A 27,017-nucleotide genomic window follows, 5' to 3' on the forward strand; every position below is an offset into this window, starting at 1 on the left:
AGCCTGCTTTGGTTAAAGGAGTGTGACAGTGCCACCCAGGCTGCAGGGCACTGAGTGGATCACATCACTCTGAAGAGAGTAGGTCTGCATGGCTGGGCATCAAACACTGCCTTGTAAAATAACCTTTGCTGCTGCCTCACACAAACCTCACTCAGTCAGGACCAACCCCCACGGAACACAGAGGCACCACATTTGTACCCTGCTGGTTTCACTTACCCTTGGCAGCTCATGGTACCAGCTGAAGACATCTATGCCAATGAGTGAGAACACCCTAGCCAGCGGTGGGAGGATCTGTTTGGTGATGTAGTAGGTAGCGTTGAGCCTCAGGTTGGGGTCCTGCAGGACCTCGATGGGCCTCCTGACCAGCTGTATGAGGGGCAGCCCGGGCATGCCGTACACGATGACGTAGGGCACTCGCTCCCCCACCCGCGGCTCAGAGCGACGGTCGTAGGCCAGCATCCTCCTGTTTGAAAACAGCCTTTAGAGTGCATCCAGCGACAGAGGCAGCATTATTTCACTTGCTTGACTGTATCAGTAGCTCTCAAGGCAGCTGAGGTCTGTGTCTATTATGAAGCACAGGACCAAGCTGGTTTATCTTTGTCCCAAGGGCTAGACCTTGGAAGACGAGCACTAAAGATATGCTCTGCAGGCAGCAATCCAGGGCTTGGATTCTATTTTACTTGGATGCCTTTTTTAAAGACCTTTTATGTTGAGCAAGGTGGCAAAATGTGCCAGCTCACCTTATGTCTCATTGGTGAACAACAACAGATGAAAGACTGACTTGGGGTAAAGTACTTCCAGAAAAGGAAAATCAGGCCTGGTGCTGTATGTCACAGCACTGAGGGACAGCACTACTGCCAGTCTTATGTCTGTAACACCCATGAGTGAGGGACAATGCTGGAGAGTCAAGCCCAAAGCATAATAGCAGTGAACACACTGCTACAGTGTCCTGCCTAGAGACCTGACTCTTGAACACGTGTGGCTCTTGCCAGGATTGCACAACGGCTGTGTGATGCCTTATCTCTTTTCACACTCAGGAGAAAGGAGGCAGCTGCTGCAACAGTATCTGGAGATATCTCACTGCCACCCATAACCTGTCAGTCCAAAAGTCAAGAGCAAAAGCTGTGTACAGTTAGCACTTCTTTATCTCGTTACCTGGTGATCTCCAGGGCTGGAACACACGATCCAGGTCTGTAAGCTGAGCTCCCTCTGTACTCTTTTGCAAAGATAAAGTCTTGCATGCTGGCTTTTCCCTCCAGTAACTTCATGCATTGATTCTGAACATACTGTTTGATCTGACTTATGTCCCGTGTTTCGAATAGCAGCTTGATAGAACACTCAAGTATCTTCAGAACCAAAGGAGAGAGGTGAGAAAGAGGAGAGGTGTAGTTAACTAACAGGAAAGACACATTAATTCCACCTGATTCAGTGACTTGCATGGAAACATTAATGCACCACTTAGAAGAAGTACCAGTTGTGAACCAGAATGTTAACAGGACAGCAAGTTGCATTCTCTTCCACTCAGAGACCTTCATGAACACACTACTGGACAACATCCTCCTCCCTTTGACACATCCACACTCTGGCACTGTTTCAGCAGTCACAGAGGTTTTCCAGAGTATGAAGATGTCTTCTTCTCATCATCTAAAATGTTTTGCCAAGACTTTCTGACTACCTCAGCAAACAAAAGAATTTGGACTAAAAAGGGAAGTAAATCCTCTTAAGTGGTTACCTTTCTTACTGGCACAAAATGTGTTGTGACCTAAGAAACTTCTGTTTTTCAACCCCCTAATAGAGAGCCTAAAATAAACAGGCAAGGAAGTTCATTTTAAAGTAATTCTTAGCTCAACTAGATTTGAGCTGTTTAGGAGACACATAAGCATGCCTCACTCATCCTGGAGTAATACTTACTTCCAATGAACTGGATCAAGAATGGTCTTCTAGAGAACTTACATGGGGGCTGAGTGCTTTTTAGAGGGGTTTAGGGGCTGAAGGACAGCAGTTCAGAGGGACAGTGCAGGTGCTCGTAATGCTGGGCAAGGTCTTCAATGGATTCTTTTTCAATGGCCTCAGACAACTCACAAGGACTGGAAATGCTGAGAAAGGGAAACATGCAATAACAGAATGCTCTAATTTCATTCAGGAGGAAATCCAGGAGTACCTTACCTTGGAAACAGCAGGACAGGAGTCCCTTCGGACTGTCTCGATGCCCTTGGCGTCAAATACTGGGTCCTTCTGGTCCAGTGTTTCATACATGTAACCCACATACCTCTTCTTAGTTTGCAGGACACATGGCAGGTAGACCTGGAATGGTTAGAAAGAAGGTAGCTCCATCTGGCATGTGTTGGCAATACAAGGTGGCTCTGAACACAGAGGATTTCCTAAGGAGTATTTTGCTTTGTTGGTTCTTTTGTGATACCTGCCTGGGTTTTTCTGCTTTAAAAACACAATCCTCATGACACCAAATAAACTAGATCAAAGCACTGCTGAAGAATGCCCGAGGAAGTTGGGATTCAGTGGTGTTCCCTTCTAAAATTACTTTGTTTCATCTAGCTGTAGAGGCTAAGCAACCTCAACCTGAAGCTCAGATGAGAAGTGACACAGGGTGTAATTTGTTTCCAATACCCTTACTTTTCTGGACTGCATCTCTCAGCACTTTCAGTGTAACTCTGTATCTCTCGTTCTTGGAAAGAAAGCAACTCCAAACATCAGAGAAGGTAACTTTCCCAGCACAAGTTGTGGCTTTCAACTTTCTGTTTTCAAACCTCACCTAATTATGAGATGAAGTGGGCAAAGCATGCTTTTAAAATGCCTGTGCCTGGGGAATGGTTTCCTCATGAACAGCTTTTTAGGGCCTTGGTCTCTTTTGCTTGTTTCTCCAATCTCTTAGTGTATTCCTCAGTGTCACTATTCCTTAACCAGTTTTAACAGGCAGAATGGAGAATGATTTCTTTGTGGTATGACCAGGATAACAGCACACATTCCTGGCTCTCATGGAAGAGGGAGCAGCGAGTTCAGAGTACCTCAGGTAGATGAAGGTCCTGCACATAGCTGTTCCATTTCAGCTTTGAGTGAGGCTGTGCCAGGAAGCTACCCTAGGAGCCTACTCACTATTCTGACCCCTAGGTGGATGAGGGCACTCGAAGTGAAATACACACATCTCAAGTATCTCCTGGCACCTCATTGTTTTTCAGTCCCTTCAGCTTAACAACACAGAATTGCCTCAGAGTGGGAAGGGCCTTGTACAGCGCCCAGCAAGGAAAAGCTGCCCTGCCTTCCACACCCATTCTGTTTTTGCCAATGGCTTTCTGCTGTATTTTCTGAGGAAAGTGGCCATCTGCTCACAGATGCTAATGGAACCTGTTGAGCCAGGTATGTCCTTAGAAAACAAGCACAGCACCTGAACCGACTGCTAATGACTTTCTAGTGAGAAATGTCCACAGAGATCAGTATCACCGTGCCTTGCTCTTCTGAAGGCTGACTGCCATAAATTCTTCTTCCAAAAGCCTACTGAATGGATTTTAGGGTGTTTTACTCTCTGTGTATGTGTGTCACGTGGGCATATCCTGTGCCAAGGCTGGCTGAAGAATAAATATCAAGCTTGTAATTGATGCACTGGAATCACATCAAGGAATGTTATACATTTTCTCTACCAAGCTGCACACATTGCTTTGACTGCATGTATGGAATACAGAACGGAGGGAGACACTTCCAAAATACTGATGAGACAGGAATTGCAAATTGCCTGCTGCTGCCAAGCACAACAGGCCACCAGGCAGCCTTTTGTGAAGGTAGAAATACTTCAGTTTGTTATGGATGGTGCAGTGCTGCTCTTGACAAGGTCCCCGAGGCATTAAGGAGCTTAGAGTACACCTGCAGAACCAGTGCAGCACGCCCCTCTGGTACATCCTTATGCAAGCCAGGAAAATGTTTTCACCCAACACACTTGAAGCAAAATATTTTCCTTTTACCTTTTCAAACTTCAGTTTAACAGGTTTGGGGTTTGTTGCTGTTACAGCTTCAGCAATTTCTTGGCCGATCTTAAAAGACTGCTCCTTGGTGGCTCCTTTCAAGAGTACAAACATGCTGCAAGAGATCAGACAGGAAATGAGCACCAATCTTGTTCAGCACAGTCCCTGGAACTTTTAAGCTATAGCTTCCTGGTGGCAAAGCAGAGATGTTGTTAGCAATTCTGTCCCCTTACTTCATCTGGAAAAGCCAAAAAGCTAAGAAACTTCAGTATCTAACTCGGTACAAGATGAGAAGTGCCAGAGGCACAATGAACAGCATGACTCTGGTGCGGCAGGGAACGTGACAGCTTCCAGGAACTGCAAGACTTGAGTTCCCAGGACTGAACTGTGAGGAGCTCTGGCTACACACCTTTTTCCCCCACTGTGGGCAACAATAGAATTTTACTTCCTTTCTCCAACAGTGTCTTTGTTTTTCCCTCTGGTGAAGCTATTAACATAGTATCTCTGGAATCATAGAGCCACAGAATCAATAAGGTTGGAAAAGACCTCAGAGGCCATCAAGTCCAACCTATCACCCAACACCTCATGACTAACTAAACCACGGCTCCAAGTGCCACATCCAATCCCCTCTTGAACATCTCCAGGGACAGTGACTCCACCTCCCTGGGCAGCACACTCCAACAGCCAACAACCCTCTCTGTGAAGAACTTTCTCCTCACCTCCAGCATAACCTTCCCCTGTCAAGTCTTCCATCAGATCTGGCTGAAATCACTGCCCTCAGAAGTCTTTAAGGAAAGTCAGCCAGAGAAGCTTTGACTCCTGTGGCTGAAAAATTACCCAAGTCTAGCAGCAGAGACAGACACATCCTAGAGCATGGCTGTCCTTTAGATGATAGACTGAGTGAGGAAGGGGAGGTATTTCTATGATGTATCTTTGTATGTTCTGCATTGTAGCCACTCCTGAAGCTTAGAGGAGTGCCTTCCTCTCCCTACCAATGCAGAATGTGTTTTCCAAAGCAAATTTGCATCAGAAACAGGCAACTCCCCCTGCCTCTGAGAAATAACTTACATTAACACCTGAAAAAAATAGGACTTGTCCCCCCTTTCTGTTCCACTTCCCAAAAGCAAGGAAACCCTCACTCAAAAGGCTTTCTTAGAGTCCTAAGAGTCACTCCAAGACAAGAAATGTTCTTGACTTTGCATATTCTGAAAGAGAGGAAACCACATCCCAAGGTGGGTCTGCATGCTCTTCAGTACCACACATTCCCAGTGTTGGGATGGAAGAAAGCTGTGTCTGTGAAGAACTGCTATGGCTTTACACCCCTGAGAGAAGCAGAGCATGGCTGATTACCTGTCAGTGTCACCATACACCACGTGAGCACCCCATTTCTTGGTCTCATTCACCAGTTTTATAGCACGCTCCAACGTTTCTCTGGCTTTGTGGACAATGCTGTCTCCAACCTGCAAAAATGAAGGTTAAACTGAGACAAACCTTTATTCTGCTGCCAGACTCAGTACTAGCTCTCAGTAAACACAGCCTAGCCTTACTTGAGCTATGAAAGTCAGTCTACTGAGGCAATGTGCTGTACTTCATGGTTTACATGCATACAATTAACTAGAGAGGTTGCTTACAAGAAGTAAAGGAAGAACAATCAAAAAGTGTTAAGAATTAAAGGAAAAACTTGGTTTGAACATTTTTAGGCATATTGGAAGTGGAAAGGGGAAGACAAAATGACTTAGGATGATTTTCTCCAGGGTTCTGAGTCTGCTGATTCCTCCTTGTGTGAAAACTACGAAACAGCTGCAATGTTTTATTCTAGTTCCACTGTTAGAATTGCAATCTAATCTACCTTTGGAGGGGGTTGGGCAGAGATGCTGACTTCAAATGCTGACTTCAACTGCTCCCTTATGGGCAGAAGAACAATAATGACCCATTTTCATTTTTTCAGAGGGTCAGAAATAAATCCCCAGCTTGCTGTGATGTTCAGGACTGCAAATAAAAGCAGCCTTTAAGAAGGTATTCACATTACATGTGTCTCCAGTAACAATACTGTGACTATACTCTATTAAGCATGGCTTGCCCACAGTTTCTCTGCAGCCCTTACCTCAGTGCATGGCATTCTTCCAGAAAAATTAGCAGCAGTATAACCAAATGTGAAGTTAGCTATAAATTTGAGCCCCAGCTGACGAGCGTCAAGCATTCGAGTTATAGCCTTGTCATGCTTGTAAGCCTTCATTGACTGCTTCACCATTATCCTGGTCTTCAAGATCTCCTCTAGCATTCTTGGCAGCACACCCTTCCTTACTGAAGGCTGCCAGAAAGAGAACAAAGACAAAAATGATGCTCAAAAGCCCAACCTAAACAGTCAGCAGCAAAAGCAAAAACGAGAACTGTTAGATAATCACTGTTAAGAAGACAAATTAATTAGCAAGATGCCCCAGGCACCGATGGCTTGGCTCTTCCCACAAGTATTAAGAGCAACCTGAAGCTCAGGGAAAACTCTTAAGGGCTGGGCAGAGTGCTTTTTGTTCTTTGTTTTCATCAAGCCTGCTAATGCAATGTTTAGATAACCTTATTAACTGAAAGGGGACTTGAGTATTTAACTGTTCAGTCACAAGATGTTAAGTACTAAAGGAGTATTGATGTCTCTTTTCAGTTCTGCAGTTTTGGTTTTACATTACATGTATGTATGCTGGTGACAGAACTGGTTATGTGTGAGAGCTCCAGGCCATAATTATTAATTCATTACAAATCAGCCTGCAGTACACATAACACAAAATGAGAACAATAGAAAGCAAGTCAGGGAGTTCCATCTCCCAAGCCATGACTCTTTCTCTAGGAAAACATTCTGCTGTACAGGCAGGGGAACAGCAAATCGTTACACAGAGATAATTACTGTTTGATCCCCAAACTGCACAAGTAAAATACAGTTTAATTATAGATGATATAAAGCCTTCAGTGCAAATGAAAGCACAAAGCTGACATTTTAGTTCCTGAGCTGCCACAGGTTCAGCACTCTGACAAAGATGAAAAACAACAAAAAAAGGCAAATGAGAGGCTGAAGCTCCCCTCTTCTGTCTCCTTTTACTGCAGCAAAATATAAACCACACTAACAATTTGATCTTAAGCTAGTGTGCCAACAGGAAGTGAGGATGCCTGTCACAGAGCACTAGTCTCATTACCTTGACAAAAGCTACTCCGCTGGGTGACACCGTGATGTCATGCCTGATCTGGTAAAGCAAATCAGGAGGCACTCTGAGAGAGGTGCAGCCAAATTTGAATGCATCATACCTGACAAACAGAAAAATCCAAGGTGAAGACAACTCATTCACTCACAGTCCAATCAAGCAAAAGCATCAACTCATGTTGAAATGATGATCATGCCAGGAAGGAGAGAATGGCAGTTCCAATCTCAGGTATACATTCATCACATCCTGTATTTTAGATTGTAGTTTTGCTTGTAAATACAGCCTCATTTGCTTCCCAACTGAGCTGGTCTGGCAATTTTCTGTTGGGGGGGGGTAATGTCAACCCACCACAGAAAGGTTCTCAGTACCTAGGGCTAAAAGCCTCTAGAGAGGGAAGGTGTGTGAGGAAAGAGGCACAACTTACTTTCCTAAGTTTTCAACGTGTCCCAGGCAGGTTGAAAAGCAGTAGTTGTAGGCAATGACAATGGAAGGATACAAGGACTGGAAATCCAGCACCAGCACAGCGTTGCTGTAGAAGCGAGACTCGGGCTCCATGATCAAGGGCACGCACTGCAGGGCCTTCATCTGCGCTCGCTGCTGCACGCTGGGGGTCACGGCGATGTAGTTCATCGGCTTGGCCACGCGCAGCATCATGGACTCCACGCGGTACTGCGGGGGGCACAGGCAGGACAGTGTCACGAGCAGTGCTCAAACTCTGCAGATGCACACTGGCCCTTCTGAAAGGGGGAGTGCAGCCAGCTGGCTTTCCAAAACAAGCAGCTGCGCAGCATCACAGCGTGCTGGGGGCTGGGAGGGACCGCTGCAGATCATCTACTCCAACCCCTCTGCTAGAGCAGGTTCACCTACAGCAGGTTGCACAGGACAGCGTCCAGGTGGTCTCTGAATGATTGCAGAGATGGCGACTCCACCTGGGCAGCCTGTTCCAGTGCTTCACCGCTCTCAAAGTAAAGTTGTTCCTCATGTTTAGATGGAACTTCCTATGCCCCAAGCCCAGCCCTCACAGGATGTCCTCCTGCAGGTCCTGAATATGTCATTTGACTTCAGATTTATGGTGAGACACTGGCGCAGGTTTCCCGGGGAGGCTGTGGATGTCCCCTCCCTGGAGGCGTTCAAGGCCAGGCTGGATGAGGCCTTGAGCAACCTGGGCTGGTGGGAGGTGTCCCTGCCCATGGCAGTGGGGGTGGAACTCGATTATTTTTCAGTTCCCTTCCAACCTAAACCACTCTATGATACTGTGTTCTAGGATCTGTGTTCTGACTGATAATCTGTGTGCCTATGTGCATCTCCTGTTATTTGTTTAGTCTACTACAGGATGTTCAAGATAGCTTAACAAAATAAGAGGGGAAAAAAAAGTCACCTTTAGGAAAGGCCTTGTCAAAATAAGAGACATAAACCCATAAATAGAGAGCCAGTGGTAATGCTGCCTTTTAGCATATTTTTCAGCTCAGGAAACAAGGACTGTCTGAAAGGTAGGAAGTATTTTTGGAGTGGTAAAAAATAAACATTTGAGGTGATTTGGAATTGTTGCAGTTGCCATTTTTGTGACCCAGAAAGCTTCGATGGAGACAAACCATACGTGCACAGAAGGAAAGAGAAAAGAACAGTCAGGAGAGAAAATGCAGCATGTTTCTGCTGCTTACTCCCACTCATGGCCATTTGGGAAGATGACAGGCAGAACAGTCTTTGCAGGCTACCATCATGACAGTTTAAGCAGATTTACACTGGCAGTGTGCCAGTCCCATCCTCCCTGTCCCTAACTGTGCATTTCTCTTCCCTTGCTCCAACAGCAGTACTTCTCTGATGGCATGGGAAACCACATCAAGAGGCTAATCTGGCAAATACCCCTTCAGCCTCACCATGGTTCTGCTGCTGGTGCCATTCCCCCCCAGACTCCCCTAAAGGAAATAAAACCAGAACCAGTACCAGCAACAAGATCAGCCAGAACCTGTATTGGGTCAAGAGATGACACAGGCAACAGAGTTAATGGCAAACAAGTGACAATGCTTTAAAATTGGGTTGAATTGTTAAGGCACTGCAGCTTCAGACACTCCTGTTTCTCAGCGGCCTCCAGACAATGCTGGCCTGCTTAGGAAATTCAGTTTTGAAGTTGTCCTTTTGTCCACAGAAGTTGGAATGAAAAATAACTCAGTCCTGGTCCCCTCAAATACATGCAAATGAAACCAGAAAGGTAGTAGGAAATAAGAATTATGGCAGGGAAGAAGGTGACAGCAGAAGAGCAGACACATGTGGGAGTGTGGGAGTAGCTGTCTCTCACTTCAGGTGCTGTTGAGGGCTCATGTGAAGCCATGAAGACAGCCTGCTTAGTCTAGTCATGCAGCACCTGGGTAAGAAAAGCCTTTGGTATTGCTGGAGATTGCTGGGGTCTCAGAGAAAGAGTAGCATAAATCTCTGTCCTGCTCTCTTCCTCTGATGCCAGTACCAAAATGAGAGACCCATGCACATCTTGCACAACACATGTACTACTTAAAGCCAGAGCCCTTCTTGCCTTATCATCAAATCTCACCCAGAGGCCTGCTGCACAGGAAATGTCACTTAGATTTGATGCAGCTTTGTCTGCCCTGGAAGAAAACCACCTCATCTTCCTCAAACATGCTCAAATCCATTCCTTAGTGTTTTAAAAAGCATTTATTTTCAAACCATCTCAGAGTGAAAAATACCAGCTCAAGGAGAAAAAAAAAAGAGCTGCTCCCAAAAGTCATCAGAAGAAACTCACTGGTGTGATTACATCTGGGGCACTCTGTTTTCCACAGGTATTTTTAATCTCTGCACCTAACCAATTCATTATCACTGCTTTTGAATTGCCTTTCTCCAACCTTTCAATGTCATTACCCAAACCAGTCTGCTGTGACCTTAAGAATACACAGACTGATTGAAGAGCTGCTGAAGAATTAAGGCACTTTGTAAAGACTTTTGTGAAGTGCAAGGAAAACTAAATCTTACCTGGGAGCCTCTTGTCAGTACATGTAAGAACTGAATGCCAAAGAGCCTTGCCATTTCACTGGTTCTGTCGATCAAATCCAGTTTGTCTAACAGCTGCAGGTTGCCACGGACCCGGGTAACATAATGATCAACCATTTTCCACCTGTGAAAGCACACACCTCATTAGAAACAACCAGGAGAGTGCTGCTCTTTCTGTCAAGGAAGAAACAAAGTACCTTACTGATAGCTTGTTACAAACTGGCAAATCAGATTTCCCCTACAACGTCTGCATATGGTTCCCTCAAAAATGTGGCAGACAAACTTAGGTGTTCCACAGAGAGACACAGAAGGTGTTACAGCAAACTCCTCTTAAGGAGGAGCTCAATCTCGAGCTGTATCCTGTGTTTACCTTACTGCCCTAATGAACAGAAATCCAAGTTTCTCCTCATCTGTTTACATGGGGTTTGGAACCTAGAGGACTTTTGTGGCAACATCCCCCTGTACTGGGAATACTGATCTCAGATGAACATGAATGTGATTTCAACACCAAACCAAGTTGCCACCGGGCTGCAAGGTAACCTTTACAGACATGCTATGCATGCCATGAGTGTTCTGATCAGTACTTGGCTTTAGGAACTGTTCATACCACACACCACCAAATCACTCCAAGGAAGAGTGAGGCCCAGTGTGACATGTGCCATAGAAAGGTATTTTTAGGCAGCTGTAGTTACGGTTTTAACATCCTGCATGCTGTTTTGTGCTGTTTTACAGCCATGCAGACACCTGACAGTTCATTATAGAGGTCCTCCTGATGACTAGTAAACACAGAATGAAGATCTTGCAGAACTTCAAAGTAGTACATCTATTCAGACAAGTTAAAACCTTAAATGATTTTCTTTGGGGGGGTGGAGTTCAAACAGAGAAATACACCAAGATGAAGCACTGAGGGTGTAACTACACAACAGCAGAGTAAGTAAGATCACGTCGCTGCACATACACTGTTCAAGTACCTGAGCTAAAATGAGCATTTCTTCTGTTGACTTTAGCTTACACCTACCCAAAGTTAAGAATTTGGCCTGAAAAAGAACAAAAAGGGATTAGCAGCTGATCATTACCTGTAGACATCTGCCTTATTATCAAACCAATCAGAGAGAACTCGGAAGGTGAACAAGGGGAAGCGCTGGTGAAGAACGTGAAAGCCCACGTTTTCAAACGTGTAATTCGTTAGGGTCACCTAGAGAAAGCACAGCAGCAGGGGTTAACAGGCATGGTGTCTTCCACAGTCAAATCCCTACCTTCTTAACTGCAACACCCACATTGACTAACTTTTTAGTAGCAGTCTTTGTTAAAAAGGTAAACCAACTTAGGTGTTCTACAGAGAGACACAGAACGCGTTGTAGTCAGCTCCTCTTAAGGCATAGCTCAGTGTCAAGCTGTATCCTGTTTTCCTTACTGCCCTAAAGGATTAGTGAAACAGAAATCATAGGCTGGACTTGATGATCTTAGAGCTCTCTTGCAGCCTCAATAATTCTGTGCCTTAGAATTCCCTAACTGTTTGCAAGTCAGGAAAAACTATCCCTCATCAAGTGAAAAGGATATACACAATGCAGTAGATCAGGTCTGAATCTGATCAGAACAAGATCTGAAAAGCTTAAACCATCTGAGTACTAAATATGAAGTCATAAACAGCAAAGCAAGAAGTTTGACAGCTTAAAAGAAGTCTTTAGTTTAGTACAAGCAGCATACAAACCAAACTGCTGTACCAGGTTCTCAAAACCCACAAAGAAGTGAAACCTTACTGAAGGAAAAGGGCCTCAGTGATAGCAAAATCCACTCTCAAGAGGTGGCAGACTGCTCTGTTTGAGTGGGTGTAGAAACAAGGGACCAAAAGCTCCATGCAATTGCCAACAGAGTCTGCAGCCATTACAATCCCTGCAGGAAATCCATCAGCCTTTTGAAAACTTTACCTCGTTTCTCATCATTCTCCAAATATTTAGCATAATCCGACCCACAATGTTGATTTCACTCATTGTGTCCGACCCATATTCATCCAGCTCAGCTGCAAATCTGTTCTCTTTCTTTTCATCTAAAGACATGAAGAGAGAATGGATTTAGATAAGGGATCTGGCAGTCAGGAGCTCTCTCTGAAAATAAGACTTCATCAAGAGTGTTACTGATTGCCAAAGATTTTTTTGTTTCCCAGTCTTCCAGTCTTTTACAGCTGTGGTAGGACAAGAGGGAACTGACTGAAGCCTGAGGAGGCCCAGTTTAGACTGGGGATTAGAAAGAATTCTTTAGTGAGGGTGGCGAGACATTGGGACAGGTTGCCCAGGGAGGTCATGGATGTCCCTCCCTGGAGGTGTTCCAGGCCAGCCTGGATAAGGCCTTAGCAGCCTGGTCTATGGAAGGTGTCCCTGCCCATGGCAGCAGGGGTTGGAACTAAATGATCTTTGAGGTTCTTTCCAACCCAAACCATTCAATGAATATATGAATCTGTGCAAACACTGCACTGTTTAATCCTCCACTCTTGTTCCCTCTTACTAGTTCAATGGAAAGGAAAGCACTTTGAGGCCATTTCCCCCATTTCCCATACACATTTCTCAACTCTTGGTTGTATACTCTACCATGACCCATTTATCAGGTACTCCTGCACAGTACCCTATTGATTCCATGTAGCAATAGGACAAGGGGCAATGGTTTTAAACTAGAGCAGATTTAGATGAGACATTAGGAAGAAGTTATTTGCTGTGAGAGTGGTCAAACACTGGAACAGGTTGCTCAGGTCCTAGAGACAGTCAAGGTCAGGCTTGATGGGGCTCTGAGCAACCTGATGTGGTTTGGGATATCCCTGCTTACTGCAGGAGGGTTGGATTAGATGACCTTCAAGGGTCCCTTCCAACCCAGATGCATTCTATGATTCCAATGGAAAGTATTTTGGACAGAGGGTATGGAAGTGTGGATACACAATGCTTTGCAGTAATGATCAGAAGTGAGCAATCAGTTCCTCAGACAGATGTGAAGCACTTCTACCCTTGAAGACAGCAGTAAAAATGGCCTGCAATTCTGCAGAACTGCTCTGAAACAACATAATGCTGACTAACTTTGGATGCTGATCTCTCTAATGTGTCTCACAGCCATCAAAAGATGGTTAAGAAAACCTCTCTCTCATTTATCAATAAATCACAGAACTGTGACCAAATTCAGCAGACCTTTTATATGCTTTAAAAAACCCTTGCACTGTCTTTTTTAACCTCCTTCAGATTTTAAAGGAGAAAGCCTTCCATTTCTCATGTTTGGACAGAAAGAAGGCCCTTCTGGTTCTCTTCATTTTCACATGATGACTCTCCTGCAAAAATGAGGACCTTCACACATTTTTCCCCCTCAGTACTTTTTTTGGTGTGTATTTGGCTCAGAAACTCATAATTTAGTTCTGCTTTCTGCAATGTCATCCTACTTCTCTTTTTCACTTAAGTGATTCCCCATGTTTCCAAAGTTCACTTCGTATCTTGCTGGTAAGGACAGGCAAAGCAGCATGCTGTGCTCACAGGAGACCCGTTGCCTGATGAGCAAGAGACTGCACACGGTGAACACTGCAAAATGACAAACACAGGGAGTGCTCTACAGCTGGTGTGGGGAGCATCTCACCACAACCACACAGGCCTCTTGGGAAATGAAGCTGTTCAGCAGCAGAATGAGACATTCTTCCTATTTTTCATGTGCATGAGATGAAATGAAGAGAAGCCTCCTCTCATTCTCTATTAGCCACTTCTTAACTTTGAGCTGTGATGCAAAGGAGGAAACAGGAGGCCACAGTGCACGCACACAAAATGCTACAGGCACAGTACTCACTTCTCTCGTGGTGTGTCCTAATGACTTATCAATAGTTCAATTCTAAATGGCAGAGGCAGCACCAGACTCAGCCAATAAAGCAAAACCAGAGAGAGCCCAGCTTGCTCTCTGTTTAGTTGAAATCACAGGGAAGGGAAAGAAAAGTACCTTCCACCTTTATTTCAGTAGGAGGAAAGAGGAGCCTACTGCTTGAAGGAGCACAACCTGTTGTGAAAGTATGGCATGTGAAGAAGGGATGGAACTATGAAGCACAGGGGTTGGAAAAGCAAAAGGAATGTGGGTGGAATCAGAACAATGGGCAAGGAGGCCACAAAGCAACAGAGATCACACCACTTGTATGTTTATGGTCATGTGTGCAGGGCCACACTTCTGACACCAGGGTGAACATCTCCTTATCTTTCTCCTGCAGTTCAGTCACAAAGAACAAGTACTTACCTTACAGTAACATTAGTTCCCAGGAACCTGCAGTGCATCTACTGTTTGGCAGAAGAGCATCTATGCTATGAACACCAGAGCTGTGGAGGCCATGCCTATGTCCTGCATGCCCATTTGAACCTTACATTCAAAGATGTTAACGGCTACAACCCTGGCTTCCTTCACAAGAACTGAACCTATCTCATGTGGCACTTCATAATTAGAGGGGAAGAGGCCTGACTGTGAAATACAGAGGCACATCTGCATTTATTTCCTTTAATTTATTCATAGGTTTCAACTTGTTTCTATTGGACTTGAACTGAAACCCTAGACAATAACTTACCTGGCACACGAGAAATCATCTGGCATAAATCAACATTAAGTGCAGCAGCCCTCTGCAAGAGATAACCCCAGGAATGCATCTGGACTTCATAGCCTAACAAAATGTCTGGGTCATATCTAGAGAAGGGGGGGGAAAGGAAAATGAGTTTTGCATTATTTAAGACAATATTCTCCATGAGCAGAATATAAACAGGATTTCACTCTAATCATGTTGAGATTAAAAGAGCAGCAGTCACAATGAGGTTCTATGAGAGAAGCATCTGGGCCAGGAGACAGTATTTCAAACAGACATTTTAGGCTTTTTAGTAACATTCAACTGAAAATAAAAGGAAGGCAGGAGGAGTATTTCCATGGGGGAAGAACCTTGTTTTCAAACACACATCTATTGTTTCAGTCTTTGCAGACAAAGGACAAACTTAGTCTAGGCAGGTTTTATCGATGGGAGCAGGCTGTAACTGAGCACAAACCCAGCTACTGGCACAGGACAGGTGTGCAAGGAAACACAGCCCTGTCCTCCAACTTTGTTGCATTATTTCCCTTTATGAAACAGAATTTGCTACTAGGCTCCTTGAACAGCTGGTGAACAACAATGCACCAGGCACCCTGCAGTGCAGCTTCCAATAACCAGAGGACACTTCTGGTCCCAAATGGTGACTTGCTGTCATTTGCAGCTGAGTGAGAACTGTCAAAACTGAACTATGGAGAAAAGCAACTGTACCCCCCAGGTCTATCTAAACACCTCTTCCTTTAGGATAACTGTCCTTCCAGAGGGAGCACCAGAAAAACTCAGTTCATGCTTTATTTCATGCCAGGTGGAAAATTTGACTGGCTCAGGTATGACAAAAAAAAAAGTCAGAACTGTCTTCTAACCCAGTCACATCCATCTTCCAGTGAGGCTCAGAAAAGAGTGGACTAGGGAGATGGGCAAACAAGGTGGCCCCAAGGGCTATGCACAGGCAGGAGTCAGCTCCAAGCAGCCTGTACCACTGCCTTTTGAGTAGGCACAATTAAAACCAGAAGTCATTATCTGATCACTTGATGAAGAGCCTAAGAATGATTTTCTTGGGCTGGACAGAGCCTGGCCAAAGTAACACCAGATACCTGTTATTCTTATAGCAAAATAGGGAAGGAAGTTTCACTGGGGAGGGGTTTTTGAGTTCTAGCAGGCAGTATTCAATACAACTGAAGGATAAAAGCACAGCTGTCAGGAGGCAGGGGACTGGACAACAGGCACCACAGTATGCCCAACCCCACAACAGGATGCAGGCTTGTAGACCTTGGTTTATGGGAGAAGTATGCAGAGGCCCAGGGCTTATGAATAGCATCTCTGTACTTTTTGCATCCTTTAATGTATTCAAAGTTGCCAACACTTCCTGACTGTTGGATATAGGGAAATACCCTTTCCCTGAATCCTAAGTTCAAGTTGTACCACAGATATTACAACTGAAACTTCAGACTTCATTGTGGAAGTGCCTTGCTTGCTTGTGTGTCCCAGCCAAAGGCAGATGACAGCTCACTCTGAAGTGACTGACTGCTCTGAGAACAGCTCCAGAAGAGAGCTTCTCCACACTTCTCCCCCAAAGGGAAAAGGCAACTGTCTATTACAATTGGAGCTTTTGTGCCAGCCAGCAAAAGGTGCACAAATCCCCTTCACCACCTACTTCCACCTGTGAAGAAATGGGTTTGACACCATTTTTGGCTAAAGTAAAAGATTCCAAAGTAAGATTTCCAGCATTCCAGAGAAAGTGAAAGAGCAAGCACTTTGCAGTTGGGGGCTGTGTTCCTATCTGATGTTAATGTCAAATGAGTATTTTTTCCATTTACTTTTGGAAAGCTCTCACCCAAATGAAAAAATAACAGCAGTGTGCTAGTTTGGAACCTGCTCTTGCTTGTGCAGCCATCAGGGATCACCCACAATAACACACTACTGAGTCAGAGGGTATCACTCTACAGGGTGTTGCTTTGCTTGTCCTTCTCAAGTAGACACTGCACAAGCATTTAAAGGGAGGGTATCATTTCAACTAGTTTTGTCATATCAAGTTCTCTAAGCTGATCTCTTTGTCTTAGAAGAAAAAAGGCCTCTTTGGATGAACTATTCCTCATGTTTTAGCCACCTCTTACAGAATGGGATCCTGGTTTTTCCTTTCTTGTAATATACAAGGTAATGTGAGCAACTGCTTAAGACACTGACAATGAAATACAGATGTCTAAGTTTCAGTCAGGCAGCTCTCATACAAACCTATCTACATGGAAAATCAAGGTAGGGTAGCCAATGAATGGCAAATTCAAGCCCTACTGTAAATTCCCTGTGAACACAGCCCCTTAGTTCCCCATATTTAAAACTGGATCCAAGCAGTATTCTTCTGGAAGCATGAAAGCACAGAACACACTGCTCAGATACTGCAGCCAGTTACACACAGATGTGTTTTGTGTGTATAGCTCTGTGCATTCACAAGCCATGTGCACAAAGGACTATAATTAGTATTCATGAACTTAGGGCTGCTTAGGTATTTCCTCAAGTTTGTGATCAAAATACCTTTCTGGTTAGGTGCCTCTCTGAATTACCTCTGAAGGAAAAATCTAAGATTAAATTTCTGCTGAGCAACTCCTGGGATGCCAAACTCCTGCACTACAGCACACAGAGGGCTGGCCTTATGCAACTGCTTTAACAGACCTATCAGGTTTCTGGCACCTAACCAGAGGCTCTGCTGTTTCTTGCTGATTCCCTTGCTGATAACTCTGCCTCCATTAATGCAGCAGAAGTGCCCTCTCCCGCAGCCCAGTCCCACGGTGTGCCCATGGAAGAGTGTGTCATTTGCTGAGACTTCCTGTGGTATTCCCTGGGCTGTTAGAGAAGAGATGCCTGCAGCTCAAAGGTGACATCATTTCAAATGGGAAAATGAACAGGTAAACCTAAGGTTTAGCTGATGGGAGCTCAACTGAAGTCTGTCTCTCTCTCACTCTCTCCCTCCCCTTTCATGTGGTACCACAGAGATGACAGGCTGGGAGCTAGGGAGAGGATGAGTTTAACATCTTTCCCCCTCCCTTTTCACAATTTTTGCATATCCCATTCAGTTCTCTTCATCACCAGTTTAAGCTGTTCTATCAAAAGAAGTGGTAATGAGAGCAGCTTCTACACCTGCAAGAAACTCCCAGGTTGTAATGCTGATATTTGAGAGCTGCTGGCTAGAACTAATACAACAGGAATTAGAGGTGTGCCTGCCAAGACAGTGCTCTTTTGTTGAAAGGATGGGCACTGATACTGCTTTGCATGCTGTTGCCAGTCCCTCTGCAAAGATGAAAAGCAGCATTTACACTGGCAGGATTTAAAGACGACAGCATTAGCATTCACCTCATACATGCTGCAGAGAAGAGATGCAATTATCTTCCTGTCTGGCTAAGGCCTGTGTGCTGTTATGCCATCTCTTCCTCTTTCTCATTTGATAATTTTGTGAATGAACACTAAAGCTCCCAGTTATGCCTTCCCTTCTATTATGTGCCTGGTTTTTCTGACTGCTATTTTTCTTCCAGCTAAATTGTAAGGGAAATAGTGGGGAGGGGGAAATAGTAAAAGACATTAGGCCACACTTATGATGCAGAGAAAGCCAGTGACTGTGCACTGCAGTGGGATACTCAGTGACTCAAACAGATAACTGAAACCTCTGAACACGTTTTTCTAGCATGCTTTGGACAGTGCAGGATATCAAATAAAGATTTCTACAGGAAAACACTGGGAAGGAGAAGGTCACACCTGGGGAAAGAAGGTTAGATGAACACATCTCTCTATGCTGCTAGGGCATTTGCAGGACAAACATAATGCATTGTTTTCAATACCAAAACCTGATTAACATCATACCTTGCAAGAAAAGCATGATATAAAACATTCAAATGTTAAGCATTAACAACTCATTGAGTTACAAATGGTTTAGCTCTGAAATCTTTAAGGAAAAGAAAAACCCAATCTTAGAACTTTGCATTATAGTTTTGTGCTTTCATCAGAAAGCTCTTCCATGGGGAGAGGGATCTGTGGGTGGCTGGGGAGTCTCAAACAGCAGTGAATCTACTGCTTGCTTCAAGCCTGTCCTGTTTCCATATCCTCTGCATGTCACAGAGATGGGGACTGTGCATTCCCACATGAGTTCCCCAAATTCTCTTCCTCTCATGCCTGCAGGACCAGTCCTTTTTTGCTATGCAGTACACAGAAGGGTGGCAAAATTTGCCTTAAAAGCTTAGGAGAGGTCCAGACATTTAATTTCTCTTTCATGGGAATCCACTGCTCCATCAGGCTTGGACATCCCTAGTTTTCCTGTCTTTTTAAATCTCCAAAACAAGCATTCTCGTAGCTCTCCCTTCCTCCTCCTCCAACAGCCAGCTTGCCTGTGCTTTGGTGTGACTGGTTTAGGCAGCTACGTGAGAGTGTTTGATCCATATTTGCTGCCTTTAGGTTCAGACAGAGATCTGGTTCTGGTTTACTTTTCCAAGTAGACAGATTCTTCCTACTCATTGCAGTTGACACCTTACAATAGAGGGGGTGTACCAAGAAGGCTCTTCAGGAAGCATGCCAGAATCCTTCAGGACAAGAATGCAGGGATGGGCTCCATTTCATGGAAAGAAATAATTTGCCCTACAACAACTCTAAAGAGCCTACAACTTGGCCTCTGTGCTTGTAGATAATCCACACTGCCTGCCCAGGATGGGAAGGAGGCTGTCTCTCAGCTGCTCTATGCCAGTTTGAGCTGAAGTCCTATCTTCTTTGCAGTCAAGGACAGCTTACCAAAGAAGGGAAAATGGGACCTAGGTAGGTGAAGCTTCCTTGCAACTCTAAGATTGTTGTCAGAGTACTAAGCACCACTTCAGTTATGCTTTTCTGTGTTACAAGTCCATGTTGTTTATTCTTCCCTCCCTCCTTCAAACTCACCTCTATAGCTCTTCCTTTCAAACTGTTTCCTGCCTCTCAACCTTCAAGCAGCTCAGTATTTCAATACCTTTCAGAATTAAAGAGAATACTCCAATTCCCTTTACAATTAGGGGCTTTCTTTCAGCTGTCTCTACACAGATTTTGGTATTCACTCTCCTAAGTACTTCCATTTCACAGCTGAATCACTCTCAATGATAATCTAGAAAGAAAAGTGCTTATTTTCCTCACTATTTAGATACATCTACTTGTTTTCAGCTTAGATGAAATCACAGATCACAATTCCAGAGAAACAACCTCCTCTTCTGGTCTACAGACCTCAAGATGGCTTATTCTCATTTGTCAACTACCCTGAGCTAATTGGAGACAACAGTCACTAATTTTACAGAACAACACTTAACCTGCTATTTACTTTACTTTATGGATGTCTAAGTGGAAACTTATGTAGATCTAACTGGGGTCATTCAGACCTAGCACACACTGAACAACTCCACAGTGAAGGTGCAACTAAATCCAACTTCAGCTCATCAATTCCAGTGAGCTTTCTGGAGCCACACTCCTCTTCAGTGACCATGTAACAGTGTAACTTTGTTGTTAAAGGTTAGATTTGGGATTCACTCTTTAATGGCAAAAGGCTGGCAGTGCAGCCCAAGAATAAAACATCACCAAAGCATTAAAACCTCACTAATTTATCCCTCTGTGCTTCAGTATCAACCAGCACGTTGATAAAGACCATGTGTGTAGACACTGTGGGTTCAAAGACAAAACATGTGCAGAGTTCTGATGGAAAGAAGAGACTGATGAGCTACAAGTGTTGTAGGAAGTGATACATTTCCCAGGAATCAGCCTTCCCTCATCTGTGTGCTGGTCAAGAATTCTCTGCTGTGCCCCTCCAGTTTCCATCTACTGACAAAAGTGACAGAATCAACCATTTCTTATCTTCAGAACAGAATGAAATCCAAAGGCTTCAACAGAAAAGTGGAAGGCTGGAAGGAGAAACGAGTATGTTCCACACTCTTACATACATGAAATAAGAGCAAGACTGAGGCCAGCTGCTAAGAGAATGGCTAGAAATGGGAAGAAGAATTCTTCAGCTGGACTGCAAAAGACAATTCCTCCCGCAGCTGAGGTACCCTCTGTTCAGCACTTCAAGTTGAGAATTCTGTTCCTGGTGCTGACTATCAAGACTGAACAGACATCCTGTTGCTCACTCTGATAGGAATCTGGAATTTCACTCCTCCATTCTTCCCTCCAGCAGCCAGAGGCCAAGAACATGAACCAAAAGCAAGCTGCAGTCCTGCTGGGCATGCTACTTGGTCAGAAGAACCTATTATCCTCTAACCTGATAGATCAGTATAAAAGATATTGATAAGGTCACCTGCTGATAAATTAAGGTGACTTTGAGTCTGGTTCCATGCACTCCAAGTGGTAATGCTTCTAAAACATGGCTTGATTGTTTCCTTTCTCTGAGGTATCAGGCCTGCTATTAAGTGCACTAGAGGATCCAGCTTGTGCTGGAAAAGGTAACACTGAAAGCTGCAACAGAAGACTGTTTGAAAAACAGTTCCTGCTGCTGAAAGTTTCCATTACAGCTTCTTGGCTTGATCATTTCCCATTGAGGACTTTTGCAGCACACTACCTTTTAATCAAGCACTTTTACCATACTTTTCCTTCAGTTAAACCTCCTTGGGGTCTAGAGACAGGTTGTGTGCTTGATAAATACAGAGCATGTACTCCAGCAAACTATCTGACTCCCTTCCACTAGGCTACAGAAAATAAAGGGAGGAAAAGAGCAGCAAACTGTAGATGTGGTCCAAGCTTTTTAAAACATACTTGTTGAGAGTTCAGCGCAAGGCTGATGCCTCAGGTGATACTGCATGGAGGGGAGAGAGAAGGAGACTAAGATGACAGCAGTCCCTGTCTCCATTAACAGATCACATCTTTTATCTTTCAGGAGCACAAGTTAACTAGCTCAGTCTTTGAAGATGAAGTTGTTGTGTCAAAAGGACATGCTAGCACAGCACAGGAAGACAAGATCTCTTAAGAAGAGATTTCTCAGCCAGCAACCTGGTGACTGGGACATTCCACTTGAAGCAGTACAGAAACTGTATGCCTCTTTCATTCTGTAATGACTTCAGGGGGTACAGACTGAGGCTTCTGTTCTTCAGTGATGAATCATCTAGTCTAACTACTGAGTTCCCTGTCCCATGCTCTTTATGTGCTGTCACTTTGCAAACTTCCACAAAACTGGTGGAGATTTCTTCACTCATTGACAGCTTCTCATTCTGAGTGATTTTCCCTAAGCTTGATGGAGCACTAGATTTCCAAGAAAGAGAAAAATAAAATCGTGTTCCTTACCTGAATTTTGTCTTCTCTGAACAGGAATCTGCTGCTCTGTCAGGACCCACCCTGTGCTGGTTGCATTCAGCAACTCTTTTTGTATTCTGGCTTCATGGGGTTGGTCAATGTCTTTCTCATCAGAGGTTTTCTGGTTGGAGAGAGAAAGAATTGCAAATGTACTCTGCCTAGTACACATTTTTCTCTTGTGCCTCTATTCCAGCAGGGTGACTCACAGTTTAAATCTGTTTATTTTTCCTTGCAATTTTACAGCTTTGCACCTCTGACAGTAGGGCCTGGAGAGACATCTGTGGTTCCACCTACTCAACAGCTGAGAGAGAGCCTACCAAACAGGCTTCCCAGACTTGGTGGAGATGAAGGAAAACCAGCAGTTTTCCAAGCCTGATGGAGCAAGGGACTGCCATTCAGAGAAGACAAAACCAGTGAAGGAAATTGATTTTTCAGCAAGAGGTTATTTCAATTTGTGCACAGCATGTTTAGAGCCACACAGGGCTTTTTCTCCTGCCTCGTCTCAGACTCCCTAGAAAAACTCTTCCCATCTGAGGGGTTTTCTGTAGCTTTCAGCACTGTCAAGGTCTACTATTGTCAGTTGCAGTGAGAGATGTGTCATGAATTCTGGGATTAACAGGCAAGGTTGGATGTTAAAGAAGATTACTCATATGGCTGATTAGTTTCAAGAGTGTAACTCAGTTGCTTAAGAGGATCTGAGCGCTCTTGCTGTCAGGGAAAAGGAAAAGCAGAAAGTGTTTTTATTTGAGAGACCACCAGGCTCGTCCACTCGAGCAATAAGCCTTCAAGGGAAACAACAGCAACAACAACAACATCAGCAGTCGAGAGACTGGCAAAGGTTTGAAGGAACTACATCTGCTGTCCCAAGCCTGAAAGATAGAAGCAGAACGTACAGATATGCTACCTTTTCACAATATTCACTACTTCCTGGAAAAGAGCTCTTTCATCAGTAGCGTAACTGACTTCTAGTCCTGTAACTCCAGATCTGGTGAGCAAGGGGGCTTGGTCTCTGCACCCTGGAAAATAAAGTAAAAGAAATCATTACAATTCAGAAGGACTTCCATGACTTCAAGTCTACAGTGTCACTTTAGAATACAACAAGCACAGAACACAAACTACGCTTCGCTTTAACACTAATTATGATCACAGCTAAGTTCCGTGGGCTTATTTTGTTCCTCTTGGGTTGAAAAGCTTATTCTTTCCACTCTGTAAAATCCTTACCACAGTGGTATAAACAGAAGTGATTCAAGAGAAATGTCACCATTTTACATGTACAAAAGTCCAGCTATGAGAAAATGGTTTTTGTTTGGACTAAGAAATCTTAAAGGACCATAAACCAGCTCCCACAATGTCGCCGTGCAAGAGAGCTGTTTGAACTGCTAGCTTAATGCAGTGCTTGCAAAATGCTCAGAAGAATTAAAATGATACATCACATGGAAGAGTTCCTTTTCAGTATACACTTCTCCAAAACACTGCTAAGTTACTAATAGAACTGGAAGAACACAAACAGCTGCTCACTTAATCCACATTAAGAGTGTCTACACTGCTAATGTGTGAATAATAGCTAAATTGGTATGCCTGCAGGAACTCAGCATTTGCTTGCCATATTAAAAACCCTCTTTAAATGAATAATATGCAAGACATATTCCTGTCTCTTCATTCCCTCTATACAACAGATAGTATCATCTCTGATTAAGGCAACAATCTGGAGTGTATAAAAAGGCATTCCACTTTGACACATGTTAAACAGTGTGCTTTCAGGAAGAAATGTTAAACTGAATGCTGTAACTCACAAAGCAAGAATACTACAAAAAGGGGTTAAAAAAAAAGGTGTATCTCAATGTCAAATCACTCCACATGGAACTCAAAGAGTTCTAACCAAGAAAATACTGACAGCACACATCAATTAAAGCAAGGAATGTCACAGTAACATTTCAAAACACCATCTTATTTTGCTAACAAAACCAGATCAGCACCATTGGTTTTTCAAAGTACTATTGGACCTCTTGACAGAGAGCTTTTTCTTCCTCATTTATCAGTGGCACACACCTAGGGAGCTGTAGTAGCTACACTATGGAAAAAAATCTCACTTAGGAAAGTAATGGAGGTATTTTTTTGTAAGATAGTAACAAGCATCTAATACCAGAGTAAGCTTCACTGAGAAAAAGAACTTAGCTTAACATGCTAAAAGATCTACCACACTTTGAAGAAGAAACTGGTAAAGGAAGAAGCTGCTGCCTTAATGCTAAATTGCTTTTGGGTAGGTTTTTGTCCAGACTTAAAATTTTAGACAGTATTTTGTGGTTTAAGACACATTCACAACACCAAAGAAACCCTGAAAGGAAGAGGACTTTTTGGTTTTGGTTGGTTTTGTTTTGTTTTTACTAGCCTAAACCAGTGGTACTCAACCTTTAACAGCTGGAGAGCCACTTCTTTATTAAATGGAGTTGTAGAGCACCATAAAAATCAGGTTGATATTGTCAACAGTGTGATTTTTTTTTTCTTTCCTTTTTTCCTTTTTTTTTTCCCATCATGACACTTCAATGTGTGATGATGCTGCCTCAGCATCATCACATATTGATACATCACGACATGACACATCAGCATCCTCTCTCCCAGCAGCGTTCTGTCTTCGACCCCTTCTGGCTGCTAGGAAGGAGTGGGGTAGAGGGGTTGGAAGGGGCAAAAGGGCGAGTTTTTCCCCCGTGCTGCCCCACAGCTGCTGGGTGGGAGGTGATCTCTACTCTTACCTGTGGGGGGATCCCAGCAGCTCCTTTTCTTTCCCCCTATGGGAGGGGGAACTTCAGCGACTCCCACACTGCTGGTCCATTTGCTCAGTGCTCCCCGCGCTGCCTGATAGAGTGGAGCGCCGATCAGATGCCTACATTGCGAGAGCCGCCTGTAGGGCCATGAAGAGCCACATCCGGCTCTAGAGCCACAGGTTGAGTATCACTGGTCTAAACAAAGCCAAAAAGGTACAATAGAATAAGGGCCCCTGTTTAGATCCTAAAAGGATCAGATAAAACCACAAAAATAACCCTTAAGTAAAATATCAAAACATACTGTCTTGCTTTTAACATTTTCTACTTGTAGCTATCCAGCAACTGGAGCAGGAGACTAAAGGCTGGTTTTCCTCTTTATACTTTGAGAATACTGCAGGAGCTTGTCCACCAGAAGGCAAACACAGGCGTTGTGCACACGTGGCTGTTATCTGTGGTTTACAGCTCATGCAATAGTTCTTTGGAAGATATAAGCAGGAAAACTCTCTCTCTCTCTCTCTGTTTAATATGGCCATTCATCCAACAGTCAACAAGACAAAGTTAAAGGAGCTAAGTAGTAATATTACTCGATGCTATTTTGCTTGCTACTGTTTGATTACTATGAAATAAGCATTTCTGTAAAATGTGTTAAGAGAAAAAGAGATAAGAACCTTGGCTTGAGGGTGTCCTGTCGCTATCCACCACTATAGCACCAGTGATTTCTCTTTTCTCAGTGTTTGGCAGCGCTGTGTCTGATGAGATGCAATAGAATACAGCACAGATGGGATCAAACTCTGGGTCTGGTTCCAAATCTCGTCTGGTCCGAGCGTGTAATTCCATACTGATGAGGGTAAGGTGTTGGACCTACCAACAAACACACAGAGTAAGTCAGCATGTCTAGGAGCTTGCTTCAAAAGATGTAAGAAGAGATTATTAGTGCAAATGAGTGCACTGCAGGCATTGGTATGGTCATGCTACACTGCAACTGGGAGAGCACACATGACAAGTAATACAAGTGATTAAACATGCACCTCTGAGCACCCCTTACCAGAAAGATCTATCACTTAATACATTTTTATACTCAATTATTTAAAAATCAATATTTAATTTCTGAGTACTATCTTCTTCTACCAAAGGCAGAAAAGACAAACAAACAGAAATGTTCCAACAGTTGTAAATTCCTGCAGTGTTTTCCAGCAGCTTTGGTATTGACCTGAATTAAGCTTCCACTGTTGGAAATCACTGTGGGTCTTGATTTTCCTTTCCATCCCCTGCCCAAAACATGCAAACAAGCATGAAAACAAAGTCACTTACAGGGTGACATGGATAATACATAACTTTCTTTTCACTTGCATTAATAAACTCAGCATCATGCTGCTACAGCTTTTTGCAGACTGGTTTCCATTAAGACAATGCTAACTCCTATATAGTGCACAAGTCTGGCTCTGCAATAAATACTGCAGCATTTAATGTGGTTTGAGTGCTATGTTGTTGCTCTTGTCTTGCATAATGCTGTTGATAATGTGGACTAATGGGCAAACTGCAGAGATTACAAGGGAAAAGCAACAATATTTCTGAGCGTGCAAGCTGCCCTGGGGCCAGTCTGATTCCTGCTCCATTTACATCCTAAATAACTACACTCATCACTGAAATGAAGTTTTACTATCAAGCTCCATTTCCACTACCCACAAAATCATCAGTTTCTTGTGGCCTCTCCTGTGTCACCTACTCAGCACATAAAACTGCTGTCTCCCCATTTCCTCTGTGAATTGGCCCACAGCTAATTTCAAGCTACAGATGTGGTGACTATCTGGGAGCACAGACATGCTGGCTGGCCAGCTAGCAGGCAAACACAGTAGAACTGTATTCACATTGCATCCCTTTCTCCAGCACCAATTCTGATCTCTCTTCCTACTGACCTACAGGAAATATGTGGAAACCCTCTTTGAGATATGTCACATTTTGTAAAATGCAGTAGAAGCCAGCCAACAGGTTCAGAAGGTAACAAGCAGAGATACCAGGAGGGCTAGACTGAATGATGCCAGATGCCTTGTTTGAGGAAACAATTCATGGAAGTTATGGTCAATTAGTTTTTCCAGTAATGGTTTTTATACAAAACTTGCCATTCCTTCCTTCTGACCTTCCTCATGCTTGTTTTTTGAAGGAAGCTTCACCACCTTCTCAGCAAGAATACTGTGAAGTTTAGTCCAATGCTACTAAATAAAGGCACTTGGAGATCAAGCTGAAACTA

General features: G+C 43.8%; 1 protein-coding gene across 1 annotated transcript in view; it reads right to left on the minus strand.

The window, feature by feature from the left end:
* The window catches only part of REV3L (REV3 like, DNA directed polymerase zeta catalytic subunit), a 90,117-nt gene that overhangs the window by 3,555 nt on the left and 59,545 nt on the right, over positions 1-27,017 (minus strand). The window contains exons 17-30 of the mRNA XM_068160545.1: positions 25,438-25,630; positions 22,912-23,023; positions 14,727-14,842; positions 12,088-12,206; positions 11,236-11,354; positions 10,142-10,283; positions 7,584-7,828; positions 7,154-7,262; positions 6,076-6,282; positions 5,322-5,431; positions 3,972-4,086; positions 2,167-2,304; positions 1,156-1,346; positions 217-463 (exon numbers count right to left, since the gene is read on the minus strand). Coding sequence (XP_068016646.1) covers positions 217-463; positions 1,156-1,346; positions 2,167-2,304; positions 3,972-4,086; positions 5,322-5,431; positions 6,076-6,282; positions 7,154-7,262; positions 7,584-7,828; positions 10,142-10,283; positions 11,236-11,354; positions 12,088-12,206; positions 14,727-14,842; positions 22,912-23,023; positions 25,438-25,630 — 2,163 coding nt within the window. The remainder of the gene's footprint in view (positions 1-216; positions 464-1,155; positions 1,347-2,166; positions 2,305-3,971; positions 4,087-5,321; positions 5,432-6,075; positions 6,283-7,153; positions 7,263-7,583; positions 7,829-10,141; positions 10,284-11,235; positions 11,355-12,087; positions 12,207-14,726; positions 14,843-22,911; positions 23,024-25,437; positions 25,631-27,017) is intronic.

The sequence above is a fragment of the Melanerpes formicivorus genome, unplaced genomic scaffold (genome assembly GCF_026170545.1).
Source record: "Melanerpes formicivorus ecotype bairdi unplaced genomic scaffold, bMelFor1.0.p_v2 SCAF_50, whole genome shotgun sequence".
Taxonomy (NCBI): Eukaryota; Metazoa; Chordata; class Aves; order Piciformes; family Picidae; genus Melanerpes; species Melanerpes formicivorus.